We start from the raw sequence: 18,656 nt of genomic DNA on the forward strand, positions 1-18,656 counted from the left end.
ACTCACTCGTATATTTTTTTTGGTTTAGTATCATTGAAAAAGCTTTTCCTTTCTTTTTTTTTAAATTGAAGTATAGTTGACTTACAATATTGTGTTAATTACTGCTGTACAACAAAGTAATTCAGTTATATACACACACACATATATATTCTTTTCCATTATGTTTTATCATAAGATATTGAATACAGTTCTCTGTGCTATACAGAAGAACCTTGTTTATCCATTCTATATATAAAAGCTTACATCTGTTAACCCCAACCTCGCACTCCATCCCCCCCCAAGTCCCTCCCCCCTTGGCAACCCCCAGTCTCTTCTCTAATCCATTATTCTGTTTCTGTTTCATAGATAGGTTCATTTGTGTCATATTTTAGATTCAACATATAAGTGATGTCACGTGGTATTTGTCTTTCTCTTTCTGACTTCACGTAGTGAGATAATCTCTAGTTGCATCCATGTTGCTGCAAATGGCATTATTTCACTCTTTTTAATTGCTAAGTAATATTCTATTGCCTATATGTACCACATCTTCTTTAGCCAGTCATCTTTCAATGGACATTTAGCTTGTTTCCACGTCTTGGCTATTGTGAATAGTGCTGCTATGAACATACAGATGCATGTATGTTTTCAAATTATGGTTTTGTCCTGATATGTGCCCAGGAGTGGAATTGCTGGGTCATATGCTAGCCTATTTTTAGTTTTCTGAGGAACCTCCATACTGTTTTTCACAGTGGCTGTGCCAACTTATGTTCCCACCTACAGGGTAGGAGGGTTTCTTTTTCTCCACACCCTCCCAAGCATTTGTTATTTGTAGACTTTCAATGATTGCCCTTCTGACTGGTGGTACCTCATTGTAGCTTTAATTTGCATTTGTCTAATAATTAGTGATGTTGAGCATCTTTTTATGTGCCTGTTGCCCATCTATATTTCTTCTTTGGGGAAATGTCTATTTGGGTCCTCTGCCCATTTTTGAATTGAGTTTTGTTGTTGTTGTTGTTATTGTTGAGTTGTGTGAGCTGTTTGTATATGGTGAAAATTAAGCCCTTGTCTGTTGCATCACTTGCAAATATTTCCTTCCATTCTATAGGTTGTCATCATTTTGTTTATGGTTTTCTTTGCTTCACAAATACTGGTAAGTTTGATAGGTCTCATTTGTTTATTTTTTTAAAGATTTCTGTTGCCTGGAGGGACTGACCTAAGAAAACATTGGTACAATTTGTCAGAGAATAGAAAACCCCTTTACTTTCATTTATTAGTGATACACTAAAGACACCATAATTATTTTGAGTTACTTGCTTACCTTCATTTTTGTCATAAAGTTGTAATAAATAAAACAAAGAACATGAGCTCAATGATAGATAAAATACCCTAGAACAAAGAAAACCTAGAAACAGAGTCTTATATGTATGTGATTTGCTGTATTGATGGATGTAGCATTGCATGTGGGGAAATGAGAGACAGTTTAATAAATAGTGCTAGGTAAGTTGTAAAAACATGGTTACTTGTAGCCTTGCTTCTCTGAAAGGGACAGAGACACAGAGACATCTGACCAGAACTAGGGTAAAATATTTTGCTCAAAAAGTTTCTTTACCCAAATCTGTAGGAAAGCAGTACATGAGGTTTCAGGGGTTAGATAGCCATGGTTGTGAGAGGATATTTCCACACACTGAAAAAAATCTGCTTCCATTTGATGAAGTCCAAGGAAAGCTGGAAAGCATCTAGATACCCACAGTTGTTTTCTGAACTGTTGATTTTTGCAAAGGGCTCTTAGCTGGGTTTGCTAGACTTAATCTTTTCCCCAGCCCATTAGGGAGTTAGAACTTATGCCTTAATATAGAAGGAGAATCAAAACCTATCACACTGGTTTGATTGGGTTGTTTCTGTTGTTTTAATGACTATCCCATCACAGATTTAACTATTTCTTTTGGCCTTTAAATTTATTTTTAGCTTTTTTGAGGAAGCACCAGCAGTGAACTGCTTAATCAAACATTTTATTCATCTTTAAGAACTCCCTGAAAATTAAAATGTGTATTCAAGTTTTTATTTATGCATTGGCTGAGGAATAAGTATTGGGCTGACCAGAAATTTTGTTCAAGTTTTTCTGTAAGAACTTATGGAAAAACGTGAATGAACTTTATGGCCAACCCAATATTATTGTTGACATTTCCACAGTTACATATGAATCTCACAATATAGAGTATGTAGTTGTTATAAAAGACTTCCCAACTTCTAGGCTATGGTATTCTCTTAAGAAGAGAGAAAATTTCAGAGTATATTTTTGAAAGTATAAGAGAGTATGAGAAATGCTCCACTTGAAGAGAAATTAGGTCAGTGATTTTGTTTGAGGTTTAGTCAGAAATCAATCCAGTTTCACTTAAAAGACTTTCCCTGAGAAAAATGCTCGTTATTACTAGGTATTAGAACATAGAAATGGTCTTCCCTTAGGAGCAGTAGACTCCAGAGTGCTCAGTGAATCAAGTCTCAAGCAATTAATTGTCAAAACAAGTCATTTTTAGTACATTTCAGTACACTTCCCCTTTGTTGATTTGGGATGATCAGTTTGTAGTTGGTCTTATGGGGTCTGCCCAAGGACAGCAAGCAAACCAACCAAGAATGTTACAGACAAAACTAAACCCTTTATATCATTCAAAAGGAAATTAATAGAAGTGAAAACTGGCTTTTAAAAAAAATTCTCTTTAGTTCAAAATGTATTTTCTATGTTAAAGCTCAAGACATACTCAAGTCTAAAGTTTTCCCTTAATAGAGTCACAGATGTAGAAAACAAACTTCGGGTTACCAAGGGTGAAAGGGGGGAATGGGATTAACTGGGAGATAGAGATTGACATATATATACTAATTATGTGTAAAATAGGTAACTAATAAGAACCTGCTGTATAGCACAGGGAACTCTACTCAATACTCTTTAATGGCCTATATGAGCTATATGGGAATAGAATCTTAAAAAGAGGGGATATATGTATATGTATAACTGATTGACTTTGCTGTGAATCAGAAACTGTTGTTAGCAGAAACTAACAATATTGTAAAGCAGTTATACTCCAGTAAAAATTAATTTAAAAATTTAAAAAGTTTTCCCTTGTACTTGATGAGAGGCTACCTTATATTCGTTGATCACCTCATTTCACGTATATGAATTCACCATTAAATTCTGAAGCAAATGTATACAAAGTAGGACTAATAATGTGTATTGAGAATAGCCCATGAAGCTGGACTTTGTGAAAAAGGTAAATGAAACTTTCCTTAAGCCCAAAGCAAATAAAATGTAAACTGTTTCAAAGATACATTTTGTATAAGTTTTGGTGAGATAGACTCACTAACTCAATTACTCCCAATATAACCAAACAAACAAAACCCAGGCTGGAGAATAAATCAAAACATCATAATAGAACAGAGGAGCCGGGTAGAGTGAAAGTCAGAAAGATCTGAAGCATGAAAAAAACATGATGTGCTGAGAATTATCTTAGTTAATATTTTTTTTATCTCAGTTTGATAGTGAATGTGCTCTTTTACATGGTAAGCTACAAGAACAAATAAAATAAGTGAACTTTAGCTTCTCAACCATAACAAAAATGACTTAAAATGGAAAAATTCTAGTGGGTGTTTTGGAATATAATATTAGAAGCTAAAGTGGTCTCTTTACTGACCTTGGGGAAGACACAAAGCTACACTTATACATTTAGAGCTACTTTCAAAATACCTGAATTCAATGCAAAAGAGACATTTTACATATGAGAATTTGTAGCTTTAAAATCTGCTTGTGTTCCTCAAAATACCAAGTGATGGAAAGGATGTGAAACAAGAACTCTTACATGATGTTACTGGCACATAAATTGGTACAACCCTTTGATGAACAATTTGCTAATACCAAATAAAGTTGAAGTAAACACTGTATAGCTTAGCAATTCCACTCTGAAGTGTCTACCCCTGGGAAACATTGACACATGTGCTCAAAGAACTCAAGACTATAACCAAGGTCTTGAAAGGCTAATCTGTTTCACATTTCCTAGAAAGTAATAATAACTCCTCTCATAATCCTTGGAAGGACATGAATGTAGACATTCTCTCTGTATTTATCTGTCTCTTTTTCTATGGCATATTCCCTGTGTTCAGGGTGAATTTCTCATTCTTACCCTAGATGACTGTGTTTTGCTCTGATGTGGTCAGTAATAGGTTGTTTTCCTTCCATTTCATTTATCCATTGGTTCATTCATTTAACAAGCATGTACTGAGTTTCTCAGGGCTTCCCAGGTGGCGCTAGTGGTCAAGAACCCACCTGCCAATGCAGGAGACAGGAAGATCCCCTGGAGGAGGGCATGGCAACCCACTCCAGTATTCTTGCCTGGAGAATCCCCATGGGCAGAGGAGCCTGGCAGGCTATAGTCCATAGGGTTGCAGACTTGGACATGACTGAAGCGACAGCACGCACGCATGTGCTATTTCTCAGAGACCTGGTGTATTCTTAATTCAGCTACTTACTTTCAAGCTGAGTTTTAATATCATGAAAATGCATGCTTTATTTTTGTCATATATTCCAAGAGGAAAACAGATTTTTATATATAGATCTTCACTAAAGCATGTCATGTGTAAATCCTGGGACTCTTTTAGCTTTATGAGGTCAACACCTGAGCCACTACATGATTATTGATTTGCAGAAGCTATCTATGACAGCATGCTGGAAACATCAGCAAGTTTTAATAGATTAGGATCTCATATTTAACATTGCGAAGAAGCAGCCTTTTGAAAAGAAGTCCTTGGAATCAGGAGTATCCCTGTACCTATTTCCATCCTTCTCCAATCAAGAGGTAACTCCCTGGGACAGGGTAGGGGTGAGGATGGGGGGAAAAAAGAGGTCAGTCTCCTACCAGGGTGAAGTGATCTGGCCAGGAGTTCAAAATATTACTCTCATTCTGTGACAGGTCCTCAGCTCTGTTCTAGAAGCCATTGCCTCTTTATCTATAAGAAAGTTTCTGCCTGCTGTTTTTCCTTTCTGATAACCTTATCCCTACTAGAGGCTGAAATTAACTCTGGAAATCTCTAGGTAAGCCATAACCCCACAGACACAGTGGAAACAGTCTGCCTTGAAAGTACTCTTGGAGAAAATGAGTAATCTGGATACCTGGCTTGGTTGGAAAGGACAGGTGTCCCAGGCCAAGTTTTTTGCCCGCTGTAACTTCAGCAGTCTCCATAGTTTCCAGAACATGATTTTTGTGGTTTTAACCATGAGATCCTCGCCCCCGCCCCCCAGTTTTTATTTTGTATTAATCCACTGACCCTAGCATTCTTTTTCGAATCCTGAGATTTCTAAATGGCATCAGCCTCAGATTCAAAAAGAGCCCTGAGTACTTTGCTCAGACAGGCCTGTCAGCTGCTGAAGTGTGTTTCCCCTGTCACCCAGGACTGTATGGCATTGTTAGTACCCCGGCTTCAGCTGGCCTCTGAAGCCTTCCTTCAACTTTCAAACAACAGCTTCTGCAGTAGCCTTCTGTCTTGGCATGCTGCCTATGTTTTACTCCGTGCAGTTGCAATGAATTTAGCTGAAATGTTCCAGGATGACTGTGTGCCAGATAACAGTGATCAACTTGCTCTGGAAGTCAAATGTCACACCTGGAAGGCCCAGTTCTCTCAGGTGGGCTAAAAGCCAGACGCCAGCACTGGAGGTTCACTCCACAGGTGCTGCCCTGAGTCCAGGACTGCGGTTCCAGTTTGTTATTGGACGGCCACTCTGCCTTCCCTGCTACCCGATGGTTTTGTTGATCTGGTCACTTGTTTGTCAATTAGAGCATCACTAATAAGAATTTCAGGCAGTGTTCAGTCCCAGGTTTGCTGAAAGGATTTCCACCAATGCAGAATGCCCCCTGCTGCCCTAAAAACAGACAAAGCTCTAATTCAAAGCACTGTACTTCCACAATGTGAAGTGGGAGACCTGGGCCTGGCCTTATCTTGGCCTCAATTTCCTCATCTGTTAAATGGACAGAGCAATTTGGATGGTGTCTAAGGGCCCTTGCAGCTCTGACTTTTTTAGATTGGACTGTCAGCTTTCAGAAGTGGTTTAAGAATTATCATTAAGCAATTTTGTGAACTGGTCTGTCACGGTTCAGGAAAGTAGGGGAGAAAACTTTTCTTCCTCCCTTGGCAAAGAAAATTGGACATTTTGTTCCCATCATCATTTAGCAACTAATATTCAAAAGAACCCAAAACAATCATACTTAAACAGCAACTTGAAATGACTGCACTACATTAACACACTTTTCTCCACTCAGCAAGAGTTCTATTTTAACCTGTCACTTCCAATATTGCAGCAGCATGTTTCAGCCTATTTAGACTAAGTAGCTACAGCGATTTTGAAAGCATTAATACTCTTATATGGCGACTGTAATAGCTTTCTAGGTAGACATCTAGCGACAGATTGCCTGGTCTCCGTAAAGCTCTTATGGTGGCTAAAGGCCCTAAATGTACTTGCCGGCAAAATGCCGCAGTGCTTCTAACGCAGGTTTTTAAACCTCTTCGTAAAGACTGTTTGAGGACTTGGTGGCCAGAGTTCTCCCTCTGCGAAACCAATCACAGAAGTGCAGATCTCACGCCCCCTTGCTCTTCTTTTAAAGGGTGTCTCCATGCTGCCAACAATCCAATCGCCAGAGCGCTGGCGCGCTCACAGACTGTTGCATCATTTCAAATGCAGTAAGCGGTTCCTATACGGAATCATGTCCTACTCAAACCTGAATGGATAATCATCAGTGCTCCTCCTCTAGCCCAACAAGAGCTGAATAGATTTCTTTTATATTGTTCTATATAACCTCAATGCTACGGCATATTTATTTAAGTATGGCTCTTCTCCTGATAACTCCAATACAAAGATACCATTGTGGATAAACATGATTCAGTTTTAGCTAAGCATTTACTGAGCAGCTATTGTCGTGAGGATAGTAGTGACACAAGCCAACTCACAATACATATTTCAGTTAATCACAAAATATATAAATTGTGAACTCAATATGAATAAACACAATTGGAGGTTAGGCATACATAATTCACTCCTTGAATTTGTTGAATAAAATTGGAAAGAATGTGAACTCACTGACTGATCCACAAGGTCAACCGAGGGCTTGGAACATTCCTGTCAAAACTCTTCATACACAATGCAGAGTCAAGCACAAATGTAACGTGACTAGACTTCCCTGGTGCCCACAATGCAGGAACCGTTATCCCCTTCAGGAGTAAGACTTCACAGCGTTGCAAACTAAGACCTGGCACAGCCAAGTAAATAAAAATCTCTTTTAAATGGATGACTTATCCCAAGCCATATCACAAACTATTAGACTCAATCGTTCGGTGGATCCAGACCACTGTCCTCACCAGGAAACAGTACACACTGCCTCCCATGAAAGCTGCATGACAAAAGAGCATCAAATCTCTGCTGTGTCATATGGCATTTGGATACATTCTTTTGAGTGTCCTGCTGAATGTAGTATTTGGGAGCCCTCTCTTTGAATGATTCAACAAAAAACACTTTTTGAGGAATTGAAAACTACATTTATTGATACTTGTATTTGAAAAACTCAAGGATAAAAGGGATTAATGAGAGTAAGTTGAAAGAAATCAGCAAGTGTGAGGCCTGGATGGGAGTAACATGAGGGCAGGGGCAGCAGCAATGTGGTTGGGTCAAAGTGGTCCAAAACATGGTGTTGTCAGTAGTTCCACATGTAATCACATGCAGGGTAAATTATTCACATCAACCAAATTAATGAAAAGCCAAGGTGTGAATCAGAACATCAGTTTAACTCACAAAGGGAAATAGTCAAATAGATCAAAATATCGATGTGATTGATTGATATGTTGGTTGGTCAATAACCCTCTAGAGAATATAATATAGAAGGCCTAATTATAATTTAAAAAAGTGGCCTGGTGAGCATGGGACCAGCAAAAGGGAGTTAACTGGCTCATGGGAACGATACATGTCTGTAAGCCTGGTGCAGCCCTCTCCACTGTGGTGATATGCGAGTTGAGGAGGCATGATGCTCGTGTTTTCTGGTCTGAGCAATTTCTTCCTTAGCCCTGAACAACACTGGAGACACAGCAATGAGTTTTCTTGAAGACACTATTTGCTCTACTTGCAAACTGTTGTGACAGGTGTCAACTCACCTGGCTATATGTCAGTTTTCCTGGTTATAATGACATGCCCGTTTGCCTTCATGGAACCATGTCTAGTCAAACCTCCGTAACAACACAATTACAAGTCCATAGGAAACTACTCTGATGGGTCATTCCTTCCATTATGTATGATTTTAACAATGTGAGTGTCTGAGAGGAACTTTTCCTCCAAGATCAGGCACCTTACTTTATCTCTGTGTGATGAAAAGGAGGCTCAAGACCAAACTGAGAGCAAGTCTGGGGTTGATAGGTGCACAGCAGTAAAACGGTACAATGCCTCCTTCCCCTCGTTTAATGCCTATGTAGGGAAAAGGGGAGAGAAAGAGAGAAAGTGATTTGGGGATTAGGAGGTGGAAAGGATAAAGGATGCACGAATAAGGGTACTGAAAAAGAAGAAGTGTTTCCCATGACTTTTAATCTCTCAGGTGCTCCTATGTTCTTCCTGGATGAATGTGGGGCTGGTCTTTTGATGGACTAGACCAAATATCCTGGATACAGATCCAATAAATTTTAACTTGGTGGGGGATGTAAGAAAGATCTGGCATGTGGAATACTGCTAAGGACAGAGAAGCAGTGAGTTGCCCCGGTGGAGAACTACAATGCTTGACCGGCAGGATTAAGAATTTAACTTCACAATTTGGTCAAGGGCTGGACCTGAAGGAATGGCCACAATTTCCCACCACAGTATGTTTCTCTAGTGATTACATTTTCTTATCTACTTATTCTAGTAAAATATGAAGTCTAGCTAGACTTCTCCCCATAAAGAGAAAAAGGAATATTCACAGAAGGTATGCACTCAAATCTAAAGAGATGGGAAAGTGATTAGTTAGTAAAGGACCTTGTCAATGTTCAATTCCAAATATGTCAGCCTTGGAAATACATTTTTCTTTACGTGAGCTTTGTTTTTTCCTTAATCCAGTTAACATACCGGGACACCTTGGTATATATGCCGTATTTTCCTTTCATTGCACACTCTTCACCCCAGCTAATAATTCCAGTTAAGAAACTGGTACCTTCAACTTCGGTAACATGGGGTCCCCCACTGTCTCCTTGGCATGAATCTTTACCTCCCTCATGGTAGCCGGCACAGAACATGTGATTGTAGATGGTGAACTTCGTGGATCGAAGACACGTGGCTCGGTCAACAAGTGGAACTTTCAGGTACTGAAGAATTGAGGCTGACCTCCCTCTGTTGAAGACTTTGCCCCAGCCACTCACATAACCGTAACCAAATTTGAGGAAGATGTTCGTGTATTCCCTGTCAGCAATGCAAATAGGGGTTACATAGCTATTTAGCTTTAAGGGTTCATCCAGCTCCAGGAGGGCAATGTCGTGGCTGTACTTATTAATAGATGCGTTGTAGCCGTGGTAAGGAATAGCACGAATCACATTTCGCTTTTGCTCTGTAGGTTCTGGCTCCTCGGTGTTATGTTCACCTATAGAAAAGAAATGTCTTTTTCAGCCACAGTCTCTCCCACAAAGAAACACGTTTTCCAAGTGTCCATCTAGCATCACTTCCTTGTGGTGGTTTAGTCGCTCAGTCGTGTCTGACTCTTGAGACCCCATGGGCTAGAGCCCACCAGGCTCCTCTGTACCTGGGATTTCCCAGGCAAGAATACTGGAATGGGTTGCCATTTCCTTCTCCAGGGAATCTTCCTGACCCAGGGATCAAACCCTGGTCTCCTGTGCTACAGGAAGTCTCCTGCATTGCAGGTGGATTCTTTACTGACTGAGCCACCAGGGAAGCCCCTGTCCTTAGCTGGCAGCTTATATTCACCCACTGAAAATAAATTTCTCTTCATTCACATATCACCTTTCACATAAAGAAGCAGATTCTCCAAGTGTCCACTTAGCACCATTGAATTACCTGCCAGTCAAGCATCAAATATCTTATTCTTGTACTGTTACGATTTTGGTAAAACTTAATTGAGGGCCAGTGCATACTTTTCAGAGCAAAAAGCCATTCAGGACCATCAGATAGATGGATCTGTTCACCCATGCTGTTTACAAGTCTCATCCTGTTCACAGGTGATAATGAATTGACTCGTTATGAATTATCCTCAGTTCAGTTCAGTCACCTAGTCATGTCCGACTCTTTGCGACCCCATGGACTGCATGCAGCACATCAGGCTTTCCTGTCCATCACCAACTCCTGGAGCTTGCTCAAACTCATTCCCAATTTCAAGGATTTTGACCACTTGTTTGAGCACAGATAATACATTCATTTGGTCATTCATTCAAATGTTAACTAAGGGCAGGTTATAGCTTGTGTCAGCGGTAAGGATGTAAGCATCAGTGATGTGACATGGCTTTTGCAAAGGCTCAGTCTGGTGGGGAAATGGACACATCAATAGATAAGTATATTTGCACTGAGATGAGTACTAGTAAAGGTCTGCCAAAAGAATGATGCAGAGGGATTTCCCTGGTGGTCCAGTGGTCAAGAGTCCACCTTCCAATGCAGAGGGCTTGAGTTTGATCCCTGGTTGGGGAACTAAGATCCCACATGCTGTGTGGTGTGGCCAAAAAACAATAATAATAAATAAGGATGGAATAAGTTGGATTTTGAAAAGATTGCCTCTCTACCACTAGTTCAACTTATTTAGCAATGATCTTAATAGACTCTAGTAAAATATGATATGGACTACCCTGGTGGCTCAGTCAGTAAAGAATCTGCCTGCAATGCCGGAGACGGGGGTTCAATCCCTGGGTCAGGAAGATCCCCTGGAGAAGGAAATGGCAACCCACTCCAGTATTCTTGCCTGGGAAATCCCGTGGACAGAGGAGCCTGGCAGGCTACAGTCCATGGGTTGCAAGAGTTGGATATGACTTAGCTACTAAACCAACACCCAAATGATACAGCAGTCATATAGATCCAGGGCTGTTGCAAACAATTACCATCCCTTGTTTATTTACCTGCAACAACAGTAATTTTAACACCAGGCTTGATGCAGTGGGCTGCAGTTACAACCCATTTTTCATTAACAATGGAACCTCCACAGAATGCAGCAATTTCACCATGCAAAAGGACCTGTGGAAACAAAATGATGAATCTTACTACATAATATATTTGATCTACAACAACAACAACAACAAAACACGTGTGCTATTTAGAAGAGTGAGCAAAAAGTTGGCTTCTCAGTGCTGGCTGAAGTGGAGTGTTTCTGGCAAGTGCCAGTTTTGAAGATGTCTTAGTGTTCCTGGAGCACAATCAAAAAAGCCATTTCTGAAACTGTCTTGAAGAGAATGAGCAGTGATAGCCAGGGGGAGTGCTAGATGAGGCAACTAGGAGGAAATAGCTTCTTTGGATGATGTAGGGTCCTTGGATTTCTTTTCCAGGCGAGTCAGGTTCTCTGATAGCATAAATTGCTTCTTGGGGATATGGCTGGTACATTCAGAAGCGCACTGACTTGACTCCTGGAGATCAAGTGATTACTGAGCCTCCTGTCCATGCACGAGGAAATCTGCTTGCCATAGAGCATTTGAAAGAAAAACTACTGACTTTTCCAGGAGATCTTTTCAAGTCCTTTCTCAACAAGAATGATATGAAATGAGACTTAATGTCTGTGCTATGGCCACTCAGGCAGAGAGCAACAGCCGAACTTGTGCACTCCTTCTGGTCTCCCCCCTACCATCTCCACCTCCTCACACTGGATCTGTAAGCTGCCCCTGTCCTAAAAGCTCTACTAAGCTATGTTTGATTTGGGGACAGAGATGTTTGAGCACTACCTTGAGCCTGGGCGTGATTAGATAAGATGCCAATCCATTCTTTCATCTACACATTCATCGTATAACCAGAGTGGACTATGGATATTTTTACCACCTCAATGTCTAGATCAACTTGGAGAATTTTCACTTCCTGTGTATGCAAGGGCCTTGGTCCACCTCTTCAGGAAGAAAGCTGAGAAGTGTGAACACTAGAGGGCATACTCAACATTTGGTAAACCGTTTGTGGGCACTGCTGCCCTTTTACTGAAGCACATACAGCCTCAGGCATAAGCCCATTCATAATAAACTAAGAAAAGGGAGTGGTCACTCCTTTCTGGTGTGAGTCTGAGAAGGTCCTTGGGGGCATATTCTAGTGAAGATTCTTTTTGTCCTGAATTCTATTTATTGAACCCTGGCTAATCCTAGACACTAAAGCACTAGCCTCCCACATGGAGACCTATGGGGCTGACTCACTGCAAGCCTCTGACCCTCTTCTCTAAACACAGGTTTCCCTCTCATTCTAGCTGTCGTTTTTCATGTTGAAAAATAAAAATATAGGAAAACTCACACAACATAATAAACACCAGTTCACCCACCGTCCAGACTCAACAACGATCTTAATTTTTTTTTTTTTGAATCTGTATTGCTCACTGTGGACAAATCACTGTGCTAAGTGTTTCACGTACATTTAATACAACACTTTGTGGAGTGACACATCCATAGAGATGAGCAAACCAAGGTTTAGATATGCAGTTAGTTAAGCTCAGTTAGTGGTGAGGCTGGGATACAAACCCTAGTCTGCCTGGCTTCAGACTCTAGGCTTCTAAGCGCCCAGTATTTCTCCTAGTGTGCCGGGGTGCTTATAAAATGCAGCTTTGGGAGCCCACCCAGATTTCATCAGAATATTTGATGCATGGGATGGGAGAAAATGCAAATCTCTAGAATATCCTTATGCATAACTAAATTCAAGAAATTCTGTTTCCGAATTTCCACGGCTTGGTGACCTTTATGTTTTAAAAGTGATTAGTCCAGGAGGAGCTGGCTACACAATTTGCGGGGCTCGTTGCAAAATGAAAGTGCAGGTCCCCTTGTTCAAGCTAGGAAAAAGTGTCATGGGAGATACTAAAATAAAACAGTTTTGTTTTTCTTCTGTGGTCTCTCACAACCTATCATGGTGTTGTGAATTTACTGTTTAAAGTTGGGCTCCCTCATGTGTGGGGCATAGCCACTGGGTGAGCGCAGGCACTCACAGGTGCCAAGGGGCACTGAACAGGCACTCACAAATGCAGCTCTCAGCTGCCACGTCCCCTCTCCCATCAGCCCTGTGCTGGTGCCCTGGTGCCATCTTTCCTTCCCACTGGTCCACTGAAGCAATCAACAGCCAATGGTGACTCCCAGGGGATTTCAGCTTCTGTGTCAGGATATGTTCAGTTCCTGGAATGAAGGGAGGCAAGAGGTTTGCCCCCGTTATTCCCCCTCCAAATGTCCTAGGACCCATTTCTGGCCATATGAGATGCCATGTGGCCATGCCCCTTCCTCAAATGGCAGAGAGTCTGGGCACCCAGCTTCAACTCTCTGTGTGCCTATGCTGGAGGAGGATGACAACAGTAGCTGTTGGCAGTGAGGAGGGGGCATATGCCACTGTGCCAAGGGTTGGCGGTGGCAGTGGTCATTGGGCGGCTGGGGAAAGGCGAGACAGAGCTAGCCAAGGCACCAGGGGACAGGGCAGAGGGGGGTCAAGAATCCACCCCTGTGCGGTGCTAAGAGGTGAGCCTGCAGTGACTTGAGGTTCCAGGTCACCAGCGCACGCGTGCTCCATTGTCTCATTGAACTTGAGTTATAAAACACAAATGCAAAGCATTGAACTACAAGTGCGGGACCCTTTGGAAGACAGGGCCCTGCAGCTGCACCGGTTACCAGTTCTTGAAACTGGCCCAGACCTCAGGTGAGTATCCTCACTAGGCGAATTTGTGCAACACTGTTCTTTACTGGGTCTCATGACTACAACTGAATACATCTGCTCAAGTACAGGAGTTAAGCATTCATATACAATGATATAATGGTGCTTACCCTCTATATGAGAGGCGAATTGGACATCTCTCAGCTTAATGGGCTAGTTAGGCCAGAGTGAATGATAGCCACAGCCTCAGGCACAGAGACTATGTTGTAGCTAGTCTGATTCCTGCCAAAGACTTGCTGCCTGGAGCTCCTACGCTGTTCTGGTGGATGGCTGAGAAATACAGTTGTGTCCTTTCAAGCCCAAAGAGTGTTTTTTTTTTTTTTTCCCCATTCCTGATTAGTATTAGAAATTTTGGTAAACATCTTTGCCAAGAAAAAGCCCTAAAATACATTTACATTTAAAAATATTTCAAGTAACTTGGTTTTGGAATGTTTACTTGACTACTTCAGGATCACAGCTATCTAAATGTTAGCTGTTTGGAGATGAGCTGTCTGCGTGGCCAAGGACAAGTTCTTGTATGACATCACTTTGGAGAACTATCAGAAAAATGGGAAAGCATATGTTCTGAGCAAGGTCTTCGAGTGCTGATCTGTCAAACATTTTAATGTTTGTTATATCCTAACAGGAGCACATTTTCTCTTTCACACACACAGATACACACCAAACACACCCACATACATCTGCAAAATACACATTCACATATCTATTTTGATGTTCTTCACTGACAATGCCAGCCTAGAGTAATAGCTCCTCCCCTGTTTTTCCTTTTTTTAACCTTTTAACTCAAACTTGACCTTTCTCTGTCGTTTCAGTAAACTCTTACTCTCCATACCTAGCCACCTCCTAACAATATTTCTTGGCATACTTGTTCTCTTATGTATAAAGAGCAAAACCATTTCTACCTGAGGTATGGCTTATTAAGCCCACAGGTGTGGCTCACCCAGCCCTTGGCCCTACTTCATTTTTCTGGGCACAGAGGGGAGGATCACTTTTGGCTTTTAATGGCTAACTAGACTAGTATTGACATCTGCATTGCAGGCAGATGCTTTACCATCTGAGCCACCAGGGAAGCCCAGTCATTGAAATAGACTTCATCAAACCATCCTAGAGAAGAATTCTCTAAATGTTCTGTCCAAAATAGTTTTGTGGGGCCAGATGAGATTACATATGTCATGTTTTCATTTCTGCTAATTGGAACTGTATAATCTGAGCTAAGAAAAATAGAGGATTATCTTTTCAAGTGAAGATATATCTATAGTCTTAGGAAGTTCATGTAATATCTTATCTTCCTCCCAATATCCCCCCCCCCACCAGGAGAAAGAAATTTCCGGTGTATACAGATGGTAACTACTTGTTGTCTGCCATGGGGGTGTGTCCTAATCAAACAGAAAGAATTGGGTCTGTGTAGGCACACCCACTCCAGTATTCTTGCCTGGAGAATCCCATGGACAGAGGAACCTGGCGGGTTACAGTCCAAGGGCTCGCAAGAGTTGGACACAACTGAGCAACTAAACAACAACAATATAAAGGATTAAAGAAAGCTTAACCACTTGGTTTCCATTGTATTCTGGCTTTCTCAATCTCATAGAATGATCTTCAAATGATTAAACGTACAATGAAAAGTGAAAGTGTGAGTTTCTCCGTTGTGTCCGACTCTTTGCGACCCCATGGACTGTAGCCTGCTGGGCTCCTCTGTTCATGGGATTCTCCAGACAAGAATACTGGAGTGGGTAGCCATTCCCTTCTCCAGGGAATCTTCCCCACCCAGAGATCGAACACAGGTCTCCTGCATTGCAGGCACATTCTTTACCATCTGAGCCATGTAGCTCAGATTAAACATACAATACTTATGGCTAATAGGGAACCTGAGGCCCATAATAAACCAAAAGAGAAAGACCAGGCACATCGCATCCATGGCCAGACAGATTCTAACTCAAAGCAGAAGAGGAGGGTGGAGTTCTTGGGGGCAAGTTCGCACATGCTCAGAATTGTTGGCTGGCTGGGTCAAGCGAATAGGACCAAAAGCCAGTGAGAGGTGTAGAAAGCTGAAACTCAGTGCTGCTTCCTCCAATTTCTGACTTTTAAGCTGTTGATGAAGGTAGTCTCATAATATAGGTGTTGCGATTTCCCTGTTTTCTCTAATGTTCACATCTTTCATCGCTTCCCTTTGTAGCTGTATGAAATTTGAGTTCTGTTTTAGTTGCTCACCCCGCCAAGGATATACCGACTCTAGGAAATAGCCTTTCTGTTCCCATATAGTGCAGTCAACCCTCTAGCTTCCTCTCTCGGCTCCTGAGTGGCTCTGCAGAGTCCCCGAGTCCTCCAGGGGCCCTGAACCCGGAGCTGGGCATCTGGAATGAAAATGCAGGTTAACTGGCCTCACGCCTCCGCTTCTCTCTCAGGCCCTCTGTCGCTGTGATGCGGGATTAGAGGTTAGAGATTGGTCAAGTCTGCCTGCGCCTTTGACCTTGGGGGTCGGAGGTCTGAGCAGCCGGAAGCGCAGGGACTTCTGGGAAGCCCCTGTGGCCAACCTGCTGCGGCTGCGGCGGCTTTGCCTCCAGGGGGAAGTTGAACCGAAAGCCCTAGAATAAGGTAAGCATGCACACGGCCGCTGACAACCGCGCGAAAGGTGAAGCTCACTTCTTAGGGTCTCAGAGCGGGGTGGGGTGGCCGCGGTCCCTAGCCTGCCTCTACTCATCTCCCATCCGGTGAGCCCAGGCCCTCAACGGTCCGGGATGGCCTTGTCCTGCCGCTGCGGTTCTCGGGACACAGCAGCGCCTCAAGCCAACAATTCCATGAGCATCTGCTAGACCAGATCTGCTCCCCAAGCTGCCCGGCTCCCGTGACTGACCCAAGTGGCCGGAACGGCCTTTCTTCATTGGGAACAGGATCCACATGCCTGCCTGGAACTTTCATCCCTAAATCCTCCAAGAAAAAGTCGTCGCCCCCGTGCTCTTGTGGCCCTTCAGCTCCCGCCAGCCAACAGCTCACCTAACCCTTTTCTTGAACAGATCAGAAGTTCCCAGTTCGTTCAAATTATTCATTACTCTATAGGAAACTGAACTTCATCTGGGCCTCTTTGCCAGATTGCTTCACCCACTTGGTCGTGTGATTCCCCATCCTCTTTTACTGACACAGCAGCATTTTGAATCTTTTTTAGGTGGTGTTGCAACTCCAGCTGTTGCTCACTTTCTCTTGATGCTTGGCCTTCAGCAGGGGTGTTGCAGTCAGGTCTGCAATCAAATCAGGTATTTCCACCTTGCAGATTAACTGAAATGGTGGCAGTTGGCTCATCCATAAATGGGGAGAGATTCTGTTTTTTTTTTTTTTCCTGTTTTGCCTGTGTCTAAAAGTAAATTTAAACTTTTTTTTTTTTTTTTTTCCATTTGGCTGTGCCGGGTCTTAGTTGCAGCATGCAGAATCTTTAGTTGAGTCATGTGGGATCTAGTTCCCTGACCAGGGATTGAACCTGGGCTCCCTGCATTGGGACTGTGATGTCTCAATCACTGGACCACCAGGGACATCCCTAAAAGTGACTTGTATATTCAGTTTATCTCCTGCTTTTGAAACCTTTTGTGAGAAATTGGGTGCAGTGGGTGTGGAGAGAGAGTTTCTCTGGTGAGGAAGGAATCAGTGTGAAAGTGTGACAGGGTCTTTCTGGAGTATCCTAGGGAGTAGCATGGCTCTTCACATTTGGAAAAGACAAGACTGAAACCTGGTGCTTGGTACCTCTGCAGTCAGTAATCTTACTTCATATGGATGAAATAGTGAGTAAATGTGTGTGGGGACGAGTGATCTTGAACACTCCAGATGACCTTACCTAGGCTGATAGGAAGGAGACAACAGGTGCACTCACTATTAAGTGTGCAGCAAGGAAGACATGGAAAGATTTGTAATGATGGGTCTCAAATCTAGCTCTTGGTTACCTCAGAAACATGGACAGATGATTCTCATGTGTGTTGTCTGCAGATCACACCTGGAGAAATGTGGGACTAGATACCATAGGCCCACTATTTGGTGTTTTGGACCCTAGCTGCTGGGTTTCCCTGGTGGCTCATATGGTAAAGAATCTGCTTGGAATGCAGGAGACCTGGGTTTGATCCCTGGGTCAGGAAGATCCCCTGGAGAAGGGAATGGCTACCCACTCCAGTATTCTGGCCTGGGAAATCCCATGGACAGAGGAGCCTGGTGGGCTAATGTCCATGGGGTTGCAAAGAGTCGGACACGACTAAGCCACTAACACACACACATCCTAGCTGCTATAACAAGTTTGTTTCCTTTGGATCAGTGAGTTTCCAATTGTACAGTGTTCAGAATAACCTGAAGGGCTTGTTTGTGCTCAGATTGCTGGGCCCTACCCCCAGAGTTGCTGATTCCTGTAGGTCTGGGGCACAGCATGAAAATGTACAGTCCCAACAAGTTCCCAGGTGAATCTGATGCTACCGCACCTTGAAAACTACAGCCTTGGACCAAGCCCCTACCTCCTATGCCCTGCCTGGGTCCAGGACCCCAGTTCTTGCCTTAATCCTTCCTGAGTTCTTTTAAAAATGCCTTTGAAATACCCCAGTTTCTCTGGACCTAGAGACTTTCTGACTCTGTCCAGTTCTCCCAGGGGCTGAAACTGAAGTAGTACCCAGAGCCCCAGTACTGGTAACCTCGCTTCCAGACATCCTTGTTGTTTGTTGGAAATCCTGTTATGCCATGTCCTTGATGCCAAACTCTCCTTGGCCTTGTGTGGTAGCTGTCTCTGGATTTCTCTCTCAGCAACTCCTCACTTATGGGGATTTCCTCATCCTACTCTGTGCTGAAATGTGCCTGGACACTT

At 42.6% G+C, this 18,656-nt stretch overlaps 1 protein-coding gene across 1 annotated transcript in view; it reads right to left on the minus strand.

Annotated features, from left to right (window-relative positions):
- Positions 1-7,525: 7,525 nt before the first annotated feature.
- F9 (coagulation factor IX) overlaps positions 7,526-18,656 on the minus strand; it is a 32,522-nt gene continuing 21,391 nt past the window's right edge. Inside the window, exons 7-8 of the mRNA XM_043459992.1 lie at positions 11,080-11,194; positions 7,526-9,602 (exon numbers count right to left, since the gene is read on the minus strand). Coding sequence (XP_043315927.1) covers positions 9,055-9,602; positions 11,080-11,194 — 663 coding nt within the window. The 3' untranslated portion in view covers positions 7,526-9,054. The remainder of the gene's footprint in view (positions 9,603-11,079; positions 11,195-18,656) is intronic.

The sequence above is a fragment of the Cervus canadensis genome, chromosome X (genome assembly GCF_019320065.1).
Source record: "Cervus canadensis isolate Bull #8, Minnesota chromosome X, ASM1932006v1, whole genome shotgun sequence".
Classification (NCBI taxonomy): Eukaryota; Metazoa; Chordata; class Mammalia; order Artiodactyla; family Cervidae; genus Cervus; species Cervus canadensis.